We start from the raw sequence: 16453 nt of genomic DNA, 5'->3' as shown, positions 1-16453 counted from the left end.
CTGTGCAGCGCCCTTTTCCGAGAGAGCGCGCGCAAAGAGAATAGCCACCAGCGTGGGCACAGCACACGGCAATATGAGAGAAAAGAATATCAGCCCCCCCCGAAAGCTGTATTTACACACAAGAGAGCGTCATGACAGGCGCACCTCCGGCATCGGCGCCGCAATGGAGATGTCGGCATGCTTCTGTGGCAAGTCCTCGTCCAGCTGCCCGTCAAGCTGACGATTGATCAGCGCCGTGGTAGCCTTCATCTCCGCCGTCTCGCACTTGAGCGCATGCACGATGGCATTCAGCTGATACATCTCCTTTGTTAGCAGTGTCACATTATGTGTACCGCCGGTGGAATCCGTCTCGCAGCACACCCCGTCCTGAAACGCGCGGGCGCACTGCACCATGGGTCGATAGAGGATGAAATAGAGTGCGGCATTGTACGTAATCCACAACACGGGCGTAACAGCGCCGATGTATGCGGTGCACCAGCTCCTTCTTGGAGTGTAGACAGCCGGTACGGCAACAGCAATGAAAAGAAAGACTGCAATGAAGCTCATAACGATCCAGCCGCGAAAACGCAGCCCTGATAACATGATGGGCTTCCTGCAGCACGACCCGGTGTCGTGTCAGATTTCTTACGCGGCTACGCCCGTTTGTGCGCTGCTGAGTGGAGGACAATGGCAGAAGTGCGAAAAGAGAGTGCAGTCACGACAGTAACAGCAGAGAAGGAGATCAGCCATGAGCGACAAAGGCAACGCAAGCACCGCCAAGGGCCTTTGGTGCGCCACCACAAAGCGGGTTCGTGCTCTACATAAAGGGATACCTCTTTTCTTCATGCGTCGTGTTCAATCTATCATACAATAGGAACGCGACTCGAATTGGCTCGGCCGGCCGCAAAGCCTACCCCCTCCCCGCCCCCACAAGCACGCACGCACACACACACACACATCGCCTCGAGGTGCGAAGCAGCCGTGGACACGCGTTACAGCGAGGCGCCAGCTCGGCCCACCCAAAAGCGGCCCCCCTGCCTCGCGCTCTGCCCACCCCACGCCTCGCAGCTCACTCTGACGCAGCGCCACCCACGGCCTGGCCAGCGGCATCGGGGGCGATGCACTGCCGTGACCTCCCCTACGCCGCGGGTGTGCTTCGCCCCTGTCACCAGCACAGACCGGCTCGGCATCGGCAGGGGGAGGGAGGGCTGCTGGACTTCCTCGCACAGAGCGGTGCACTGCACCCCTGAGATGCCGCGCACTGAGGCGTCGCCCCTACCCCACCCCCGTCATGAGGGCGAGGAGGAAGGGAGGGGGAGAGAAGAGTGAGAGGGAAAGACTTCACTGTGGCACCAAGGCCACGCGCCAGACGAAGAAAAAAAGTGGGCATAGGCTAATGAACAGAGAAAGGATGTGGAGGCAGAGCGCCACGGCCAAAAAAGAGGGGCAGGGGGAGGGCGCCAGCGAAAAAAAAAAGAAAAAGGAGCTGAAGACGGACCACGCAAGCGGTAGAAGCGTGTAGCAAACTAACAGGCAAAGAGAGCAGTGCGGCCACACTAAAGGTGCCCTCTCGCCCTCCCAAAAGACAAATACACACGCCTACACCCATTCACGCGCCCTGAGCAGGAGCACGCTGCTGCACACCTACACGCGGAGAGCTACCAAATAAGAGTGCATCTAGGCAGCACGCTCAAAATTCGCACGGATCAGTGGAGAGCGAATATATATATATATATAACTAATGAGAGTGAAGAGAACGGGTTTCTGATACCGTGAGTCACGTCACTGCCCTTCCCCAAACGGGCCCCTCAGCGCGCAATGGCTAGGTGCGAATCGCGTCGCTTCTCCACTCCTGAGTCCGCACACACGTACAGGCACGTGCTCATTTCGTCTTCGCCAAGTACTCGGCAGCCACCATAAACCCGCGATGATTGGTTGGCTGGTTCGGCCCCACAGGCAGTCGGCCCTCGAAAAAGTGCCGGTACACCTCCAGCGCCTCCGCGCCAGTGGAGACGACCCACGGCACGGTTGAGATCCACTCTGACCCCCTGATGGTTCCGCTGAGCAGGTTGGCCTGGAAGCGGCCGGAGATCTTGGCGCCCCAGTGCTCCGTCGTGCCGAAGAGGATAACGGGGTAGGGCGGCACCGTCGCCACCTTGCGGCGCACCTCCTCCAATGCGTACTCGAAGTCCGTGCCGATGCCACCGGTGAGGAAGATGGGAAAGTCGAGGTTGAAGTCCGACTGCCGCTCGACGAGTTTGTCCGCGCGGTAGGTGAAATGGGCCTCGACGTATGAATTCTGCTTCTGTTCGTTGATGATCGCGCCCGGCTTGGCAGCCACGCTGCCAAAGTCGACGATGAGGCCACACGAAAGGATGCCGAGAGACTTGGCCACGCGGTTACCCACCTCCATCGCGCCAGGGCCGCCCCCCGTCACGAGCGCCACCGGCTTCGTCTCGTTCAAGAGCGGATGCTGGCACGTCTTCTTGATGTGCAGGATGCCGCTCAGCAGCGTCATCAGCTCCGCCTCGAAATCACCCGCCACGAGGTTTGAGCCGTACACACCGAAGAAGGTGGCTTGGATGTACTCCTGACGACGCTCGAGAGGGACGAAGGCACCGGTGTCGCGGCCGGGTCGCCTGATGTACTGGTACACCTCCCCCTTTTGTTCGTTGACCTCGAAGACACCGATACCGAACGTGTTGAGGTCGCCAAGCATCGCCGCATCCTCCTGGCTAAAAAAGGGGCCGTAGTGGCGCGACGCCTTCGTGAAAAAGATGGCGCGCAGCTTCTTGCACACCGCACGGGACAGAATGAGGGACTTTAAGCACGGGGATGGGAAGTAGCGGGTGAAAAGGACGCCATCGCTGGTGATGTCGTCAGTTGCAATTGCGGACAAGATCGCGTACTCGCACTGCTGGTATGTGTACCGCTGCACCAGCTCCTGCTGCTCCACCGGATTCTCGATCCCGACGTAGGTCGTTTGCTTCGGGTCTGCCACGATCCAGTCATCGTCTCGCATCTCCGTGAATTGGCCGCCCTTGCACAAGTACGCGCAGCACGGCAAGTCGCCCTTCGGCGCACTCTTGAAGGCCCGCAGAATGCTGCTCGTAGTGCTGCAGCGGTCCGCCAGCGTCTTGCGCAGTGAGAACGGCACCTGCTCACGGTACGACTCTAGGGTGTAGAACTCAATGGGAATGTGCGTGAGCTCGTCGACTGAGTCGCCGTAGAAAACGAACACACGCTCCCGAGAAGAGGAGCCCCCCAGGCCCTCCTCCGGCTCAATGAGGCGAGAGCTCATAGACTGCAGTCCCTTCGGCAAAAGGCTGTCCACCACGCGACCAAACACAGTGCGGAAGTGCATCGCGTACCCGCGAACCATTAGCACCCCCGACGCCGCGGCGACGCGCGTGTGGCCCTCGTGAAACTCTTGGTGCAGACGGATGAGGTCTTTGTACGCGGTGCCCTTGCGCAGCGCCATTCCGATCGTGGGTAGCAATCCATGAATCTCGCCGCTGTACGTGAACGTGCCCGGGAGCACAGGAAGGTACGCCACCACGCGTCCATCCACAATTTTCAGGTCCCAGTTCGGCGAGTCACCGGTGCCGTACACAAGCAGCGGCTGGCCGCGCTGATTCACGGCGTGCAGAAGCCGATAAATGTAGTCCATATTGCGCACTACCCGGTTCGACTCCAATGCGAAAAGCTTTCCAACGTGGGCACCGACTGTAATGTAGTCCAGCATGAGTACGGCGAGGGGGGCCAAGGCGACAAGATCCATCGTGATAATGGCGCGGCGCTGCGCAGGGTCAATGTCGATTCCTATGTTCACGGCGTTTACACCGAGTTGCGTGATCGACGAGCGCAGCAGAAACTCGCAGCGCACTCCATTCACCAGGCCCCTAAACTGGGGATGCAAAGCGCTGATAACGGCAGTCGCTCTTGCCTCGTGGCGGCTGGTGCGTGCGTACTCGGTGATTCGGGCATCGCAGGTAGCCAAGTCAAATGGGTTGCGGTTCCGTCCACGAGAGATGGTATAGCTGTCACCTTGTTTGTGGTGTGTCACTGTATGCGGGTACCACCGGCACGACTCGGACGGCATCTTCTCTGCAGGAGTCTCTGTCTGTCTGTCTGTCTCTCTCTCTCACTCTGCGTGTGTCTGTGTGAAAAGAAGTAAGAAGTTTTTTATGGCTCCGTCGCTTTCGTCTCTCCTCAAACGAGTCGCTGTATCGCCGAATCGTCAGTGCGGGGCGATAGCTATACGCGAAGGCAGAATAGGAACAAAATAAAGGAAGAAAGAAGGGGAGGGTTCACGCAAAGGCAACTAGCCGGCCGCAGACAAGGGTGCCGGCTTCGAAGAATGTGCCCCTCCGTCTCTCTGTCGATTGATCGAGTCCTCTGTGTGTACAGATGCGTGTGTGTGTGTGTGTGTTTCTGTAGTGCCGTTCGCGTCTGTGGACGTTTTCGCGAGTGCACATGGGCATGTGGTGAAGCGCGTGGGGCGGCAGATGAAAGAAGAGAAAAGGGGAGAAAAAGGCGAGAAACGCGCGGAAGGTGGAGCCGGCCAGTGTGAGCAATGAAAACGCCAGCACGCACACAGGTGCACTCACACATGCAAGTACGACCCTCACCGCGACGAATTCTAGTCAGCCCCCAAAGGCGAAGTCGTCTGAAAGCCAAAGTGCAAGACTGTTTCTACTCTTCGATTTTTGACAAGACCCTGTGCGTGCGTCGATGCGTTAGGCTTTTTTCTCCCCCTGCTCAACTCATCCTTAGGCAGCGGCTAAATGTCCGGACAGCGGTGTGTCCACGCGCGTGCTTGTGAGTGTGTGTGTGATGTCACTGAGAGTCCTGAGCTTAGTCTGACGCATGCTCCTCCTCCTCCTCACGCTGGCGCTACACTGGAAACCCCACGCGATGCCGCGGAAAGGAATAGCGGTATGTCGAGGCTCTTCTGGATGAGAAGAGAAAGGTACACAGAGATGGCTTACTCAGAACTGCGCTAGTGACTCCACCTTATTAGCCGTCAGCAAATCATTAGGAACGCACAGATACAGAAAAAGGCATGCATGTGCCGGCATTCAGCCTCAGCACAGCTCCCTATGTACCATCGTCAGCCTCGGAAGGGATGTGCACACAGTCACCACTGAATCAACGACGACGGCGAGCATTCTTGCCAGGCCGCTTGTTACCTCCTGGGCGCAGATTGCGTGCGCGGGGCGTGCGCTGCATCTTGGAGCGCTTTGCGCCCTTGTCGCGGTCATCGTCATCGTTCAGCATGTCTTGCAGCGAGCCATTCCCGCGCCGCTTCTTGCGCCAGTCGCTCAAGCTCTCCTGTATGTCGCGCTTGTACTTGGCACGCTGCCGCAGCACCTCCGCCTGTACCTCCTTACCGTACTTCTTCTGCTCCTTCATGGAGCGGCGGTGCGCCTGCGCCTCGATGCGCGCCTTCGAGGCTTCCATCGCCTGCCGCACATCATTCATGTGGACATCACTCTTGTACATTTCGGCGTAGTAGTCATCCGGTCGCTTCCAGGGGACATTGGCATCCTCTAGCAGCGAGATGCCACGCACCACGGAGAGCAGCGTTTGTTGGATAAAAGCCTCCTCGCGCTTTGGATCGTCATCGGCGTTGAGGTCGCTAGGGAGAGAGCGAGTCGACGTGAGGGCCATGCGCTCCACCCACTGCGCCGGCTCACTGAATTCTACACGGGTGGCTAAAGCAGCAGGAGCAGCAGAAGCCGACTTTGACGCAGCGCCGACTGCCCCCCTCCTCGAGGCCGCCGGCGCCTTTGGGGATGCCTCCTTCGCCTCTTCTACCTCTTCATCAGAGTCCGAATATTCCTCATCCTCAAAGCTTTCTTCTTCCCAGTCCGCCCCCTCAGAGTGACCCTCGTCGTCCTCTGTGTGTGCAGCCTCCTCCTCCATCTGGCGGCGCAGTAGGCTCTTCTGCTTCCGTGCGGCAATGTCGTAGACGGGCATCTGTTCCTGTGTTGCGAGTGTCTTCTTTTTCCCTGACCGTTTGTTTTTTTCTTTGGGAAGGAGGAGTATGGGAAGAAGTGAACGGAAAGGCGGTATGTGCGTATCTCCGCGGGATACGAAGGAACGGAGATGGTCCCTTTTAGTTTCCAGTGGGCGGACGCTTTGCTGCTCCTTCTCTGGCCCGCCTCGACGTACAGTATGCACGCAGACACCACACACAAACTGCACACTCACGGGCACGTCACTTCTTGACTGTGGCGCACGTTTCGTACGCGTGCGGGTGTACGCGTGCCGGTTTGAAGATGAGAGAGGATGTGGCGTTGCGACGCGGAAGCAGACGCCCAGAAATGTCACAAGAGCGCGTAGCCTCCGAAGGGTGAGTGCAGAGAAACAACGCAGAGGATGAAGGAGGAAACTACATGAGGAGGAGGCAGACAGATGAGCAGAAGGACGAAGAGGGTTTCCAAGAAGAACAAGTCAACGCGCCGCAGCGTAGCTGAAGGGTGGGTAAGAGGAGCACGCACAGGCGCCGCCGCCTCTCGTTCGGTCCAAGCAAGTGTGCTTATCTTTTCTCGGAGAGGGTGCAGGTGGAGATGCGTTCCAGAGAGGCGGCCGGTAACGCTCTTTTTCCCAGGCTGCTGGCATGTGCTTCGGTGGGTGTATCGACTCGAGAAAAGGAGCCTACTATGGCAACAAAGGGTTTAGTGCGAGTGACGGCATGAGAGGCGAAGGCGATCGGAGGAAGAGGGAGAGAGGGAGCACACACGCACACACACACACGCGCGCCGGAGTCATAACATACATGGCCGCAATATGAACCAAAAATGAACGAGGTGTAAAGCGGAATCGGTGATAGGCGAAGAGTGAGCCAGGCGCCTAATGCACTTACATAGGAAGATAGCGCAGCACAGGTGACGATACACAGAAGGTTGGCGATACCAGCAAAAAAAAAGGTCGACAGGAGTGCACGCACGAAACACGAAGGAGTCAAGAAAGGAGGGAGCGTTACGGGTACGCGTGCGTGTGTACTCACTGTGTATGCGTGACGGCAGCGATGATGACCTCTCGAAATACCGAGAAAAGGGGGGGCGAAACAACAAAACGGGGCATCAAAGCCTTACAATAGCATACATGCACCTCTTCGGGCGCCCCTTCGAGGCCCCAGAGCCACACACACGCGTGGGGAGGTGAAGAGCGGGAGAAGTCGGCTCAGCACTAAACACGGCATGATCCCTCCATCTGCGCAGCCAGACACACAAATCACAGAGAAACGTACGCTGTGAGCAAGCCCAAGAATCAGCTCCAACACCATGAGCGACAGCCAACGGGTACGAGAGAGGAAAAAAGCACCGCGCTGGTAAGGACGCTCACCTTAGCATTTTTCTCATGCGCGAATCGATGCTGCCGCAGATGTGGCACCTGATGTGCCGACCCACCCCGACACCCCGTTATCTTCCATATACGACTCATATGTGGCAACAACTCGTTCGCTTTGAGTAGTGAGGCGGAGCAGCAGCTGCTTCAAATCCTCAACCGTCTTGTCCTTCTCCGAGATGAGATCGTGGACTTTCTGCTCCAGCTCCTTCATGTCATCTGGGTTTACGTTTGCACGTTTTAGTAACTCCGTCAGCTTCGCATCGCGTCCTTCCAATTGTGTCTGCACCAGCTCCAGCTTCTTTTGGATCAGCACACGTCGGAACGCTGACTTGCGCTGGATGTCTTGGAGCATGGCGTTGTACTTCTTCAAGATAATATCGCGATCTTCGACAAGCTTCGCGTAGCGTTGCGAGAGGACCTCTTGCTCCCAGGAAACGCTCTGGATTTCTTGCTGCGTATCCTTGATGTTCCGCTTCACCTCTGCAAGGGCCTCCTTGTCGGCCAGGTAGTTTTCCAGCTCCAGCCCGAGGGTCTTCTTCTGGCTTTGCAGCTTGGCGAGTGGCTCGGTGAGCCTCTTGTTCCGCTGCGCCACTTCGTACATGGCGCGCTCATTGTGCGTCTCGGTGCGCTTTCGCGCGTACACCTCATCCTTGAGTGTACGAATGGTTTCTAAGTTGTTTGAGGTGATTTCGCTAAAGTAGTCCTTGATCTCTTTGAACGTACGCTCATGGGTCTCCTTCAGCTCCGCGATGTGCTTCTCCTTACGCTCCTCGATACGGCTGAGCTCCTCTTTCCGGGACTCGTCCATCTCCTCACGCACAGTCCTCAGAAGGTGTTCGTACTTGAGGTGCATCTCCTTGATCTCCCGCTCGAATTGCGATTGCTGCTCAGCGATTTCTTTATCCTGCTGGGTAACAAGCGCGCGCTGATGCTCCAGATGCCGCACCTCCAGCTCACGGTCCGCCAGCTTGGTGTCGCGCAGGCTTCGGGCCGCGTTGCTCTCTTTCGCACGGTACTCTTCCTCCCGACTTGTCAGCGCACGCTCCGCCTCCTCTTTCATGATGGAAAGCTGCACCTGGTTTTCGTACAGCAGATGCCGGATCTTCTGCTTGAAGATCTGCTTCTCCACCTCATGCCGGTCTGCCAGCTCTGCCTTCTCCTGCTGCTTTTCACGAAGCGATTCCTTGGTGTCCAGCAACTCCTTCTTCGAGATGTTCCAAAAGGCGATGATGCGGTCGCGCTCGAGTTGGAAATAGTTGCGCATCGCATTCGTCTTTTGTAGAGCATCTGTCGCCAACCAGATATCTTTGCCATCGACAGGCGGCGCGGCTACCGCAGCTGTGCCGCTCTTCATCGATTTCCCCTTCGACGTGGCAGCGCCGGCGCCCTTCGCCTGGGGCATCGACTTGGGACGCCTCGGCGGCATTCGGAGAAGAGAAAACCGCTGCACTAAAGAGAACCAAAAAGGACTCACCTAGACGCTCTCTTCGTGTGCCACCCAAGGTGTGAATACCGAAAGAAGGGGCGCTATCGCATAACGCACAAGGCACACAGAAAACAAGGAGTCGAACGCAGCTTGGAGGTGTGTGGAGATGCGCCGGCGAGACAGAGCCACCCTTTCGCTACACACGGTCTGGATTTGGCCGCGGGTCAATGCCGCGCAATCTGGCGTGCGTGCTCAGGCGTATGAGTCCTATGCCTCGGGGAGGAAGCAATATGGTGCCCCCTGCAATGTAGCACGCAACCAGAGGCGCTGCGATGGTGAAGAGAAGGGGAGAAGAAGAATCTCGTAGGAAGAAGGCAGTTCGTGTGTGCGTGTGCGTATGCGTTTTCGCAGCGAGAGAGGACTCTTTCTGAGGCCCTGGCCGGCGCCTTCGACGCTGGAAACGGAGAAGACAACGACGCATGAATGAGGTGACGCGACTGGAGAATATTCCCTTCCTTGCGCTGCCTCTTCTTTTTTTAAGTGACTGTTACACTCGCTTACAGTTGGGGCGGGGAGGAAAGGGGGACTTTGGGGAAAAAAGTGCTGCCCACGTGATCTCGGCCTCTCTGGCAACCGAAGCCAAGGGGAAAAGCTACCCGAGGCCCACTCTCTCCACACCCACAAGTCCCAGGGGCATGGAAGCGAGCGCAGCCATTGTTAGAGTGCTTCACCTGACCGCTACGTGAAAATATTAAGCCACCTCAGACACACATACGCGCACACACAGTTGAAGAGAGACATATATGCGCGCCCCCTCCCCTCAATCGGCAGTCTGGCGTGGCGCTGCGGTTGCCGCTTCGCTGGAGCTGTTAGTCGGCGGCGGTGTGACGAGTTCGTCCCAGGAAGTGTTTTGGATAATGTACCCGCTGAAGTGACGGTCGGTATACTTGTTCAAATTGCCGTTGGTGTAGCGCTGCTGGACGCCGATGTACTGGTTGATGTAGTAGTAGAGAAGGTCATCCACCTCCCCGCGGTAGAAGGTGCTGGCGTCGGCGCTGCTTGCTGCCCCATCGATGTTATGCAGGCCGACCTCGTTGGAGGCCGACATTGAGGCGCTGCTGTCATTTGTCTCGATCTGGTGTGCGGGCGGTGGTGACGGGCTGCTGCCGCCGTGCTCACGTTCTGCCTTCACCTTATTCACCTGCGTGATGTACTCGCGCAGAAAGTAGTAGATCGCCTCGACGGTGGCCAGGTAGGTCGGGTCGTTGCTTTGGAAACGCCAGAAGAGAGACGTCTGCGACTTGATGCGAACGTGTTTGAACCTCTTCACTCGCGCATCCCGTACAATCGCTTTGCTCTGCTGCCACGTACTGTCAATGAAAACAACGTTCTTGTACTGATCAAGATGCTCCACCTCGTGCAGCTCAACGCTCTGCTCGCTGGGATACAAGACTAGCGTGCTCGCTGGCTCCAGCTGCTCTGGCACCGTTGGATACTCTACTATATGCAAGTCAGGTGAAATGGTCGAGGCAGCCAAGCTGGTGCTCTTGCCGCGCAGCTCGTTAGGGTGCAGCACCACGTAAACGTTGAGGGGCAGCGCCAGCGGTGGTGGGTGGGACTCTGGATGTACCGTCGTGAGGCAGTCGTAGCAGAAGTAGAGGCGACGCTTGTGGCATTGAGGGCACTCCCGGCGATCCTGCTGCTCCCGGAGGCGGTAGAGCGGAACAGAAAAGCGCAAACTCTTAATGAAGGCGTGCACCTTCTCGGCGCGCTCGTCGTTGGAGTCCGTATAGCCAGTGCGAGGACGCTTCATGATAGACTGTGCACGGTTACCCTCGAGCAGAGCAAAGCGGCACTTCAGTGCTCCTTTCTTCGAATCGTCTTTCACGCTTCAGTGCCCTTGTGAATGTGTAACTTTGAGCATCGGGGTTGTCCGCTTGTGCACATAAGTATGTGTCTTTCTCGTTTGCCAGGAGAGCCCAATAGATTGGTGTGGCCCCGTGATTCTTTCAGGAGTCGGAAGCCATGCGTTCGCACAAGGGCACCAAGAAAGAGTTGAGCTCATCTGCAGATGATGTAATAGGTGTGGCCCGCACGGGCCGCACACGGCATGTCTTTTTTTCTTTCGCTCAAGCGCCTTCGTTGTCAGCGTGTGTGTCTAACTCTTTGATGTTTCTCTTCGACAAGAAATTAGCAGAAAAAAATGTCTGCTCATCGCACTCTTCAGCTAAGGCTTCGAATTGTGACAGCTCCACTCTGCTGGGACGTGATGTCGCTTGCCCTCCCCTCGCATCTGGCATCTACTCTGGTCCCTTGTCATTCTCTAGAGGGGCTCCCTTTGAGCGGCAGAGCCCACGAGCTCAGCACCGCTCGGCTCGGCCGGCCGCAAAGCCTCCCCCCTCCCCGCCCCCACAAGCACGCACGCACACACACACACACATCGCCTCGAGGTGCGAAGCAGCTGTGGACACGCGTTACAGCGAGGCGCCAGCTCGGCCCACCCAAAAGCGGCCCCCCTGCCTCGCGCTCTGCCCACCCCACGCCTCGCAGCTCACTCTGACGCAGCGCCACCCACGGCCTGGCCAGCGGCATCGGGGGCGATGCACTGCCGTGACCTCCCCTACGCCGCGGGTGTGCTTCGCCCCTGTCACCAGCACAGACCGGCTCGGCATCGGCAGGGGGAGGGAGGGCTGCTGGACTTCCTCGCACAGAGCGGTGCACTGCACCCCTGAGATGCCGCGCACTGAGGCGTCGCCCCTACCCCACCCCCGTCATGAGGAAGATCTCTTCCGAAAAAAAAAGGCTGAAGAACTTGTTTTCATGTCGCAGACCTTGCTAAGGCTGGGCAACAAATACACCCGCAGGAGGCGAAAAAGAAGCATTTCATTGCCATGAGAGAACGATAAGCACACCTTTCTCACGTATAAGCGCGGACTTCTATGCAGTTATGCACGCCAACAGCTTCAAAGAAAGAAGAGTGTCTAGTGAAACACAGCCTCTTCAATTCTGGAGCTGCCCAGCTATTAGCGACGCCTGAAGCAGCAAGCACAGCCCCCAGAGCAAAGGGGCGTCCTTCATGAGGCCCAGTAACATGTGAGTGGCCGTCACATCAACAAGAAAGCCTCTTACTCCACTCTGCTGAGGCAGCACTGCCCGTCTGCAGGGGTGTACCAAAGGAATGTGCCGTTGACGGCAAAGGAGCCGGGGTTCAAGATGTGAACGCCTTTGTAGTGGCACTCCCATTGCTCTGTCGAGTCGCACAACAGCATCGTGTGCGGGAGTACGGGGATGCGCAAGGCGTCATCTACCTTCCACAGAACCGCCCCATCAATGCAGGGTGACAGGTGCGCTTCATCCAGCACCGTCTTGGTGATGCGCTCAAACGACGTTGTGCTAACCTCCCCGTCACTATTAGGAACGCCCTGAGTCAGCGCCGTGCCGGAGTGCTCCTTTCCGCGGTAGCGGTCCCACGGGTACGCCGACTCGTCGTGCTGGAAATCTCGCAGAAAGTCGCGGCGAGCAATGATAACCTCGTGCGTGTAAAAGCGCAACCGACACGGATTCGGGGCTAGGGTAAGCTTTTTCGTTCGACTCTCCACACCTTTGGTAAAGTGTGCGGCGATGGGTGTTTGTGGCTGAAAGCCCTGCAAGGTAGTCATGTCGCTGGGCCCCGGGATGAGCACAAACTGGCTATGCTGTGCTGCGGCGGGCGCATTCGCCGCAATGCAACGGCCTAGTCCATCTAGGAGGATCTGTAGGCGGCCCGAGTTGTCGAAGATGTCAGGCAAGTGAGATGCGTCACCAAAGTGAAGCGGGACAGACGAAAAATTACCGGTCATGACAAAGGTGACATCGCGCAACTCTGACTCGCTAAGGCCCTGCATCCGCTGAAAAAAGCGAGCCATTTTGCCCATGGTGCTCGCCTTGTCGAGGTGCACATGCGCCATGACGATGATCACATTCTGCACTCGCTTCTTCTCCTCCCGCAAGGCTTCCATTGGGTAGCGCGGGGCCAACCCGAATAGGTCCACGCTAGGGCCGACATCGCGCAGCGTCGCCTCCCGCCGCTCTGCCGGCGGAAGGTCCACGCGAGCAACCTGGAGAATACTGTTCACCCAGAACCCGCTCACCACAACCATGAACCCGTTTCCCATGAACGAGTGCTCTGTGACCCGCGACTGCTCGCTGAATCCCAATTTGATCTTCCCTCTTAAATCCTCCAAGAACACTTCTTTGTCGCGCACTACCAGGAGCCCAAGCACAGCAATCTGAAGGCTTGGATCGAGCCCCTCTAGCGCGGAGGTAGGCAAAAGAGCGAGGCAGCCGTCATGTAAAGCTCGCTCATCCACAGATTTTCGGTAGAGGCCGCATCCATAGCAGCGTCGCCGAGCGAGGGCATAGCGTTGATTAAGGCACTGTAAGCGGTTCATTGAAGTGGAGGAGCCGCCCACCCTCAGGTCATTACTTATCTCGTCGACAAAGACCCTAGGAATCGCGTCCAGAGAAACGACTTGCACAGAGTGCGACCCGTCGGTGCCAAGATTTCCTCTTATTTTTGCTTCTTGTAAGCTGATGACCACATCTGCCTTCATCTCATCGACGAGTCGATTGTCGCAGCATTGCTCTCGAATCAGGCTGAACAGGTCTCGCAGAAGATTGCGGCGGTATTCCTCGTCAGTTTCATATTTCTTCAAGAAACTGGCAAATCGGTCCACAGCTAATGGTTTCAAGTTGTACTTGTACGCCCGCGCAAAGTTCCTTATATCGTCCTTGGGCTCTTTCATTGCTTCCTCCTATGCAAGACCCCTGCACTTCCTTCCTCCTCTTTTTGCTTGTCTTGACAGACTCTTTCAGTCTCTCCTGAAAGAGCTGAATCAAAAAAAAAGCAAAGAAGTAATATTGAAAAGGCACAGCGGAGACAAAGAGCAAGGGTAGGATAATGAACGCAACATTACCGCACGTGTCAGAGAGCTCATCAAAGGTGTGGCTGCGTTTACAAGGAAAACGATGAAATTTCTAGCACTGCAGCGCCAGGAGGTGATATCAAGAGAGCAGTGGTTCTCGTGTTTTCTTTTTCGCGCCACCTTCGGGGTTTGGATAGGAATACCTTGCTGAAAACGTCAAATGCTTTCCATATTTTTCCCGCGCTAGTGAACTTGCTCAGATGCCCCCTGAATACGTGAGAGCATCCGCAACGAGGTTAATTTTTCTCTACATTCATAGCTGACCAGAACGCTTCAGCAGTCGCTGCAGTTTCTCTATCTCCCCAACCAAAGTCGCGTTGTCCTTCTGAACCTGTGCCATTTCTTGCCGCACGGACATCAGCTCCTGCACTAGCTGTTGATTACGCTCGTGTGTGGCGTCAGCCCTTCCACGTTCACGTACCAGTTCAAGCTCGTAGTTTATGATACCAGCTTTCGTACTCTCGCTGAACGCCGCGCCCTCAGTTAGTTTGGTGGTGCTTCGCCTACAGTTGGTTTCCTCCAAAAGATACTGTCGCATCGCCTCCTGCAATTTACTTGCACGCTCCTCGTTGGCGTCAGCCCGCTGCGCCTCTTCGTGCAAATTGCGAAGCAGAACATTATTTAGCAGGTAAGTTCCTTTCGCATCTTGCTGAATGCTGAAGCAATACGCGCCAACAACGCACGTTAAGCACCAGGCAGCGATAACGCTTCCTTTGGCCACTGGCGACAACCACCACGCGCGGAGCCTGTTGACCGGTGAAGAGACATCACGCCATGGTGTAGAGTCACCAGGAGCCTGTCGATGTGTTCCTTCGTGAAATGTCGCGTGAGAATAGCGATGAAGGTCAGATTGAATCCCCTGACACAGGCGCGCACTTTTTTTCATCGTTACTGAATTCTAAAGCTCTGTAACCTACACATCAAACATGAGGCTTAGCACAAAGTAGGGGCTCCGCGGAGTAGGGCGTTCAAAAGGGGGGAGAAGGCGAACATAACGGAGCGAAATGTGCAAATACGGTGTTCTTTCATATGAGCGCACATCTCCACTTGCCCGCTCGGTTATACTGACAAATTCAGTACAAGCAGAATCTGCACCAAATGCCGGTGCTCTTCGTCACTGTCACCATATCTTTTCTGACATGAGCGAGTGTACAAGTCACTATAAAACATTGCCGACTGTACGTCATACACCGCAAAAAAAATCTGTCGTCGTCGAGTCGCTGCCCTATTGCAAGCATCGGTGAGGGCTTTGTTTTCCAGTTGCCGAGCACAACAAACGGGGAAATCGAAAAAGACGTGAAAAGGTAGTGAAGGCGATTCATGGAAGAAGCAGCTCGTTCAAGGCTTCTTCTTTGCCGCGATGATTCCATTAAGAAACGCCAGCACACCACCATTGGGGTCGGTTTCGGGAATACCGAATGAGGCGCACAGCTGCTTGTAAGTTGCGGGGTCTTGTAGAGCAACTCCAAGAGCTGCCGCTGCTTGTGAAACTTGCGGGTTTTTTACTTGAGAAAGAATGTCATCCGATTCTCCCCCGCCTTTCGGCAAGTGATCCGCCAGTTTTGAGTTGTAGTAGGCGGGGTCGCTGCTCAGTTCCTCAGTCACAATAGAGGACGACAAAATGTCGGTGAGCTTCACATCCTTCTTCGACTTGGAAACTGTAGCCAAAATTTTCTTGAAGTCTTCCAGGTTTACAGTTGTCTTGAGGCGACTGTTGGCTGTGCGCTCTGCGAGTAGGCTCTCGAGGCCCGTCAAATAAGCATTATCTTTCTGTTCCGATTTATCCTGTAGCCAGAAGAAATGCTGCCGTTTCTCATCCTTCTCATTTACTTCCAGCAGAAGGACACGACCAGTTTTGCACTGGGGCACAAAGCTAACAGTAGTTTTTCCCCGAGGCAAGACAATGGGTGCCGACTTCTCAGACTCCGACGCCCAGATCATCTCGACTGAGCTCGCTCCGGTAGAGAAAAAGGAAAGGTAGCCCTTTCGCTTGTCGGCCGTTACAATACCACCTGCATACTTCATCTTCCCCGCGCGAAACTGTAGCTCCGGGACCTTGCTGAAAACAGGAGGCGGAATCATTTTGTAGATACCGTTGAGGGTGTTTGTAGTGCTCCTTCAAGTAGATAAAAAACTTTTGCAGCAGTAGCGAGCAGTAGAAGCCAAAGTCAGAAGAGATAAAAGTGAATGACACTCACCTGCTGTGAGAGAATCGAATCAGCTACATCAACGCATTTTCCTCTCTACGCGCATGATGCATTAGAATAGAGGCGAAAGCAGCTGCTGTAAGTTCCCGCCTAAAAGCTGGTTGCGAACTTCTCCGCGCGGTATAGACGTTGAAGAATTCTTCAAACCGGGTCACACGACTTCTTGAGATGGTGCTCCGCGTTGGCGCTACTTTCGCTTCTGTCATTTTGAGAATGAATTCCTAAGTGTGGAACCAAGCGCAGAGAAATTTTCTGAGACTACGATGGTCAAGCATTTCACTATTCCTGCCACCCTCAAAGACAACTCAATCGCTTACCTTTTCGAATGCATATAAACTACTAAAAAGTGCTACGACTTCAAAAAAAACGATATAAGAGATATAATTTCGGTAGTAGTCGTTCTAGAAGGCTACAATGCAAGGTAGAGAGCATCCAGGAGGAAAAGCGTGGACGGAAAACGCGCCAACAGGAATTGCAAAGTGAGCCGACAGGACGGCAGAGCAGGGCCCGAAATAGCG

The 16453-nt window shown here is 55.8% G+C and overlaps 8 protein-coding genes across 8 annotated transcripts; all 8 read right to left on the bottom strand.

The window, feature by feature from the left end:
- Nucleotides 1–129: 129 nt before the first annotated feature.
- LSCM1_00936 (uncharacterized protein) lies at nucleotides 130–582 on the bottom strand (the record flags this gene model as incomplete). The annotated part of the gene is made up of 1 exon (XM_067318562.1): nucleotides 130–582. The coding sequence occupies one exon, from the start codon at nucleotides 580–582 to the stop codon at nucleotides 130–132; it is 453 nt and encodes a 150-aa protein (XP_067174667.1).
- A 1279-nt stretch (nucleotides 583–1861) lies between these two features.
- Nucleotides 1862–4081, bottom strand: LSCM1_00935 (uncharacterized protein; the record flags this gene model as incomplete). Its single annotated transcript, XM_067318561.1, has 1 exon — nucleotides 1862–4081. The coding sequence occupies one exon, from the start codon at nucleotides 4079–4081 to the stop codon at nucleotides 1862–1864; it is 2220 nt and encodes a 739-aa protein (XP_067174666.1).
- Nucleotides 4082–5130: 1049 nt separating this feature from the next.
- Nucleotides 5131–5961, bottom strand: LSCM1_00934 (uncharacterized protein; the record flags this gene model as incomplete). The annotated part of the gene is made up of 1 exon (XM_067318560.1): nucleotides 5131–5961. The coding sequence occupies one exon, from the start codon at nucleotides 5959–5961 to the stop codon at nucleotides 5131–5133; it is 831 nt and encodes a 276-aa protein (XP_067174665.1).
- Nucleotides 5962–7345: 1384 nt separating this feature from the next.
- On the bottom strand, nucleotides 7346–8764 carry LSCM1_00933 (uncharacterized protein; the record flags this gene model as incomplete). The annotated part of the gene is made up of 1 exon (XM_067318559.1): nucleotides 7346–8764. One exon carries the CDS (start codon nucleotides 8762–8764, stop codon nucleotides 7346–7348), a length of 1419 nt encoding a protein of 472 aa, XP_067174664.1.
- An 820-nt stretch (nucleotides 8765–9584) lies between these two features.
- On the bottom strand, nucleotides 9585–10577 carry LSCM1_00932 (uncharacterized protein; the record flags this gene model as incomplete). The annotated part of the gene is made up of 1 exon (XM_067318558.1): nucleotides 9585–10577. The coding sequence occupies one exon, from the start codon at nucleotides 10575–10577 to the stop codon at nucleotides 9585–9587; it is 993 nt and encodes a 330-aa protein (XP_067174663.1).
- Nucleotides 10578–11889: 1312 nt separating this feature from the next.
- LSCM1_00931 (uncharacterized protein) lies at nucleotides 11890–13548 on the bottom strand (the record flags this gene model as incomplete). The annotated part of the gene is made up of 1 exon (XM_067318557.1): nucleotides 11890–13548. One exon carries the CDS (start codon nucleotides 13546–13548, stop codon nucleotides 11890–11892), a length of 1659 nt encoding a protein of 552 aa, XP_067174662.1.
- A 433-nt stretch (nucleotides 13549–13981) lies between these two features.
- Nucleotides 13982–14614, bottom strand: LSCM1_00930 (uncharacterized protein; the record flags this gene model as incomplete). The annotated part of the gene is made up of 1 exon (XM_067318556.1): nucleotides 13982–14614. The coding sequence occupies one exon, from the start codon at nucleotides 14612–14614 to the stop codon at nucleotides 13982–13984; it is 633 nt and encodes a 210-aa protein (XP_067174661.1).
- Nucleotides 14615–15066: 452 nt separating this feature from the next.
- LSCM1_00929 (uncharacterized protein) lies at nucleotides 15067–15810 on the bottom strand (the record flags this gene model as incomplete). Its single annotated transcript, XM_067318555.1, has 1 exon — nucleotides 15067–15810. The coding sequence occupies one exon, from the start codon at nucleotides 15808–15810 to the stop codon at nucleotides 15067–15069; it is 744 nt and encodes a 247-aa protein (XP_067174660.1).
- Nucleotides 15811–16453: the final 643 nt, after the last annotated feature.

Source organism: Leishmania martiniquensis, chromosome 35 (genome assembly GCF_017916325.1).
Source record: "Leishmania martiniquensis isolate LSCM1 chromosome 35, whole genome shotgun sequence".
In the NCBI taxonomy this organism is placed as follows: domain Eukaryota; phylum Euglenozoa; class Kinetoplastea; order Trypanosomatida; family Trypanosomatidae; genus Leishmania; species Leishmania martiniquensis.
Note: the sequence above shows the minus strand (reverse complement) of the source record. Positions and strands in the feature narration are given on the sequence as shown.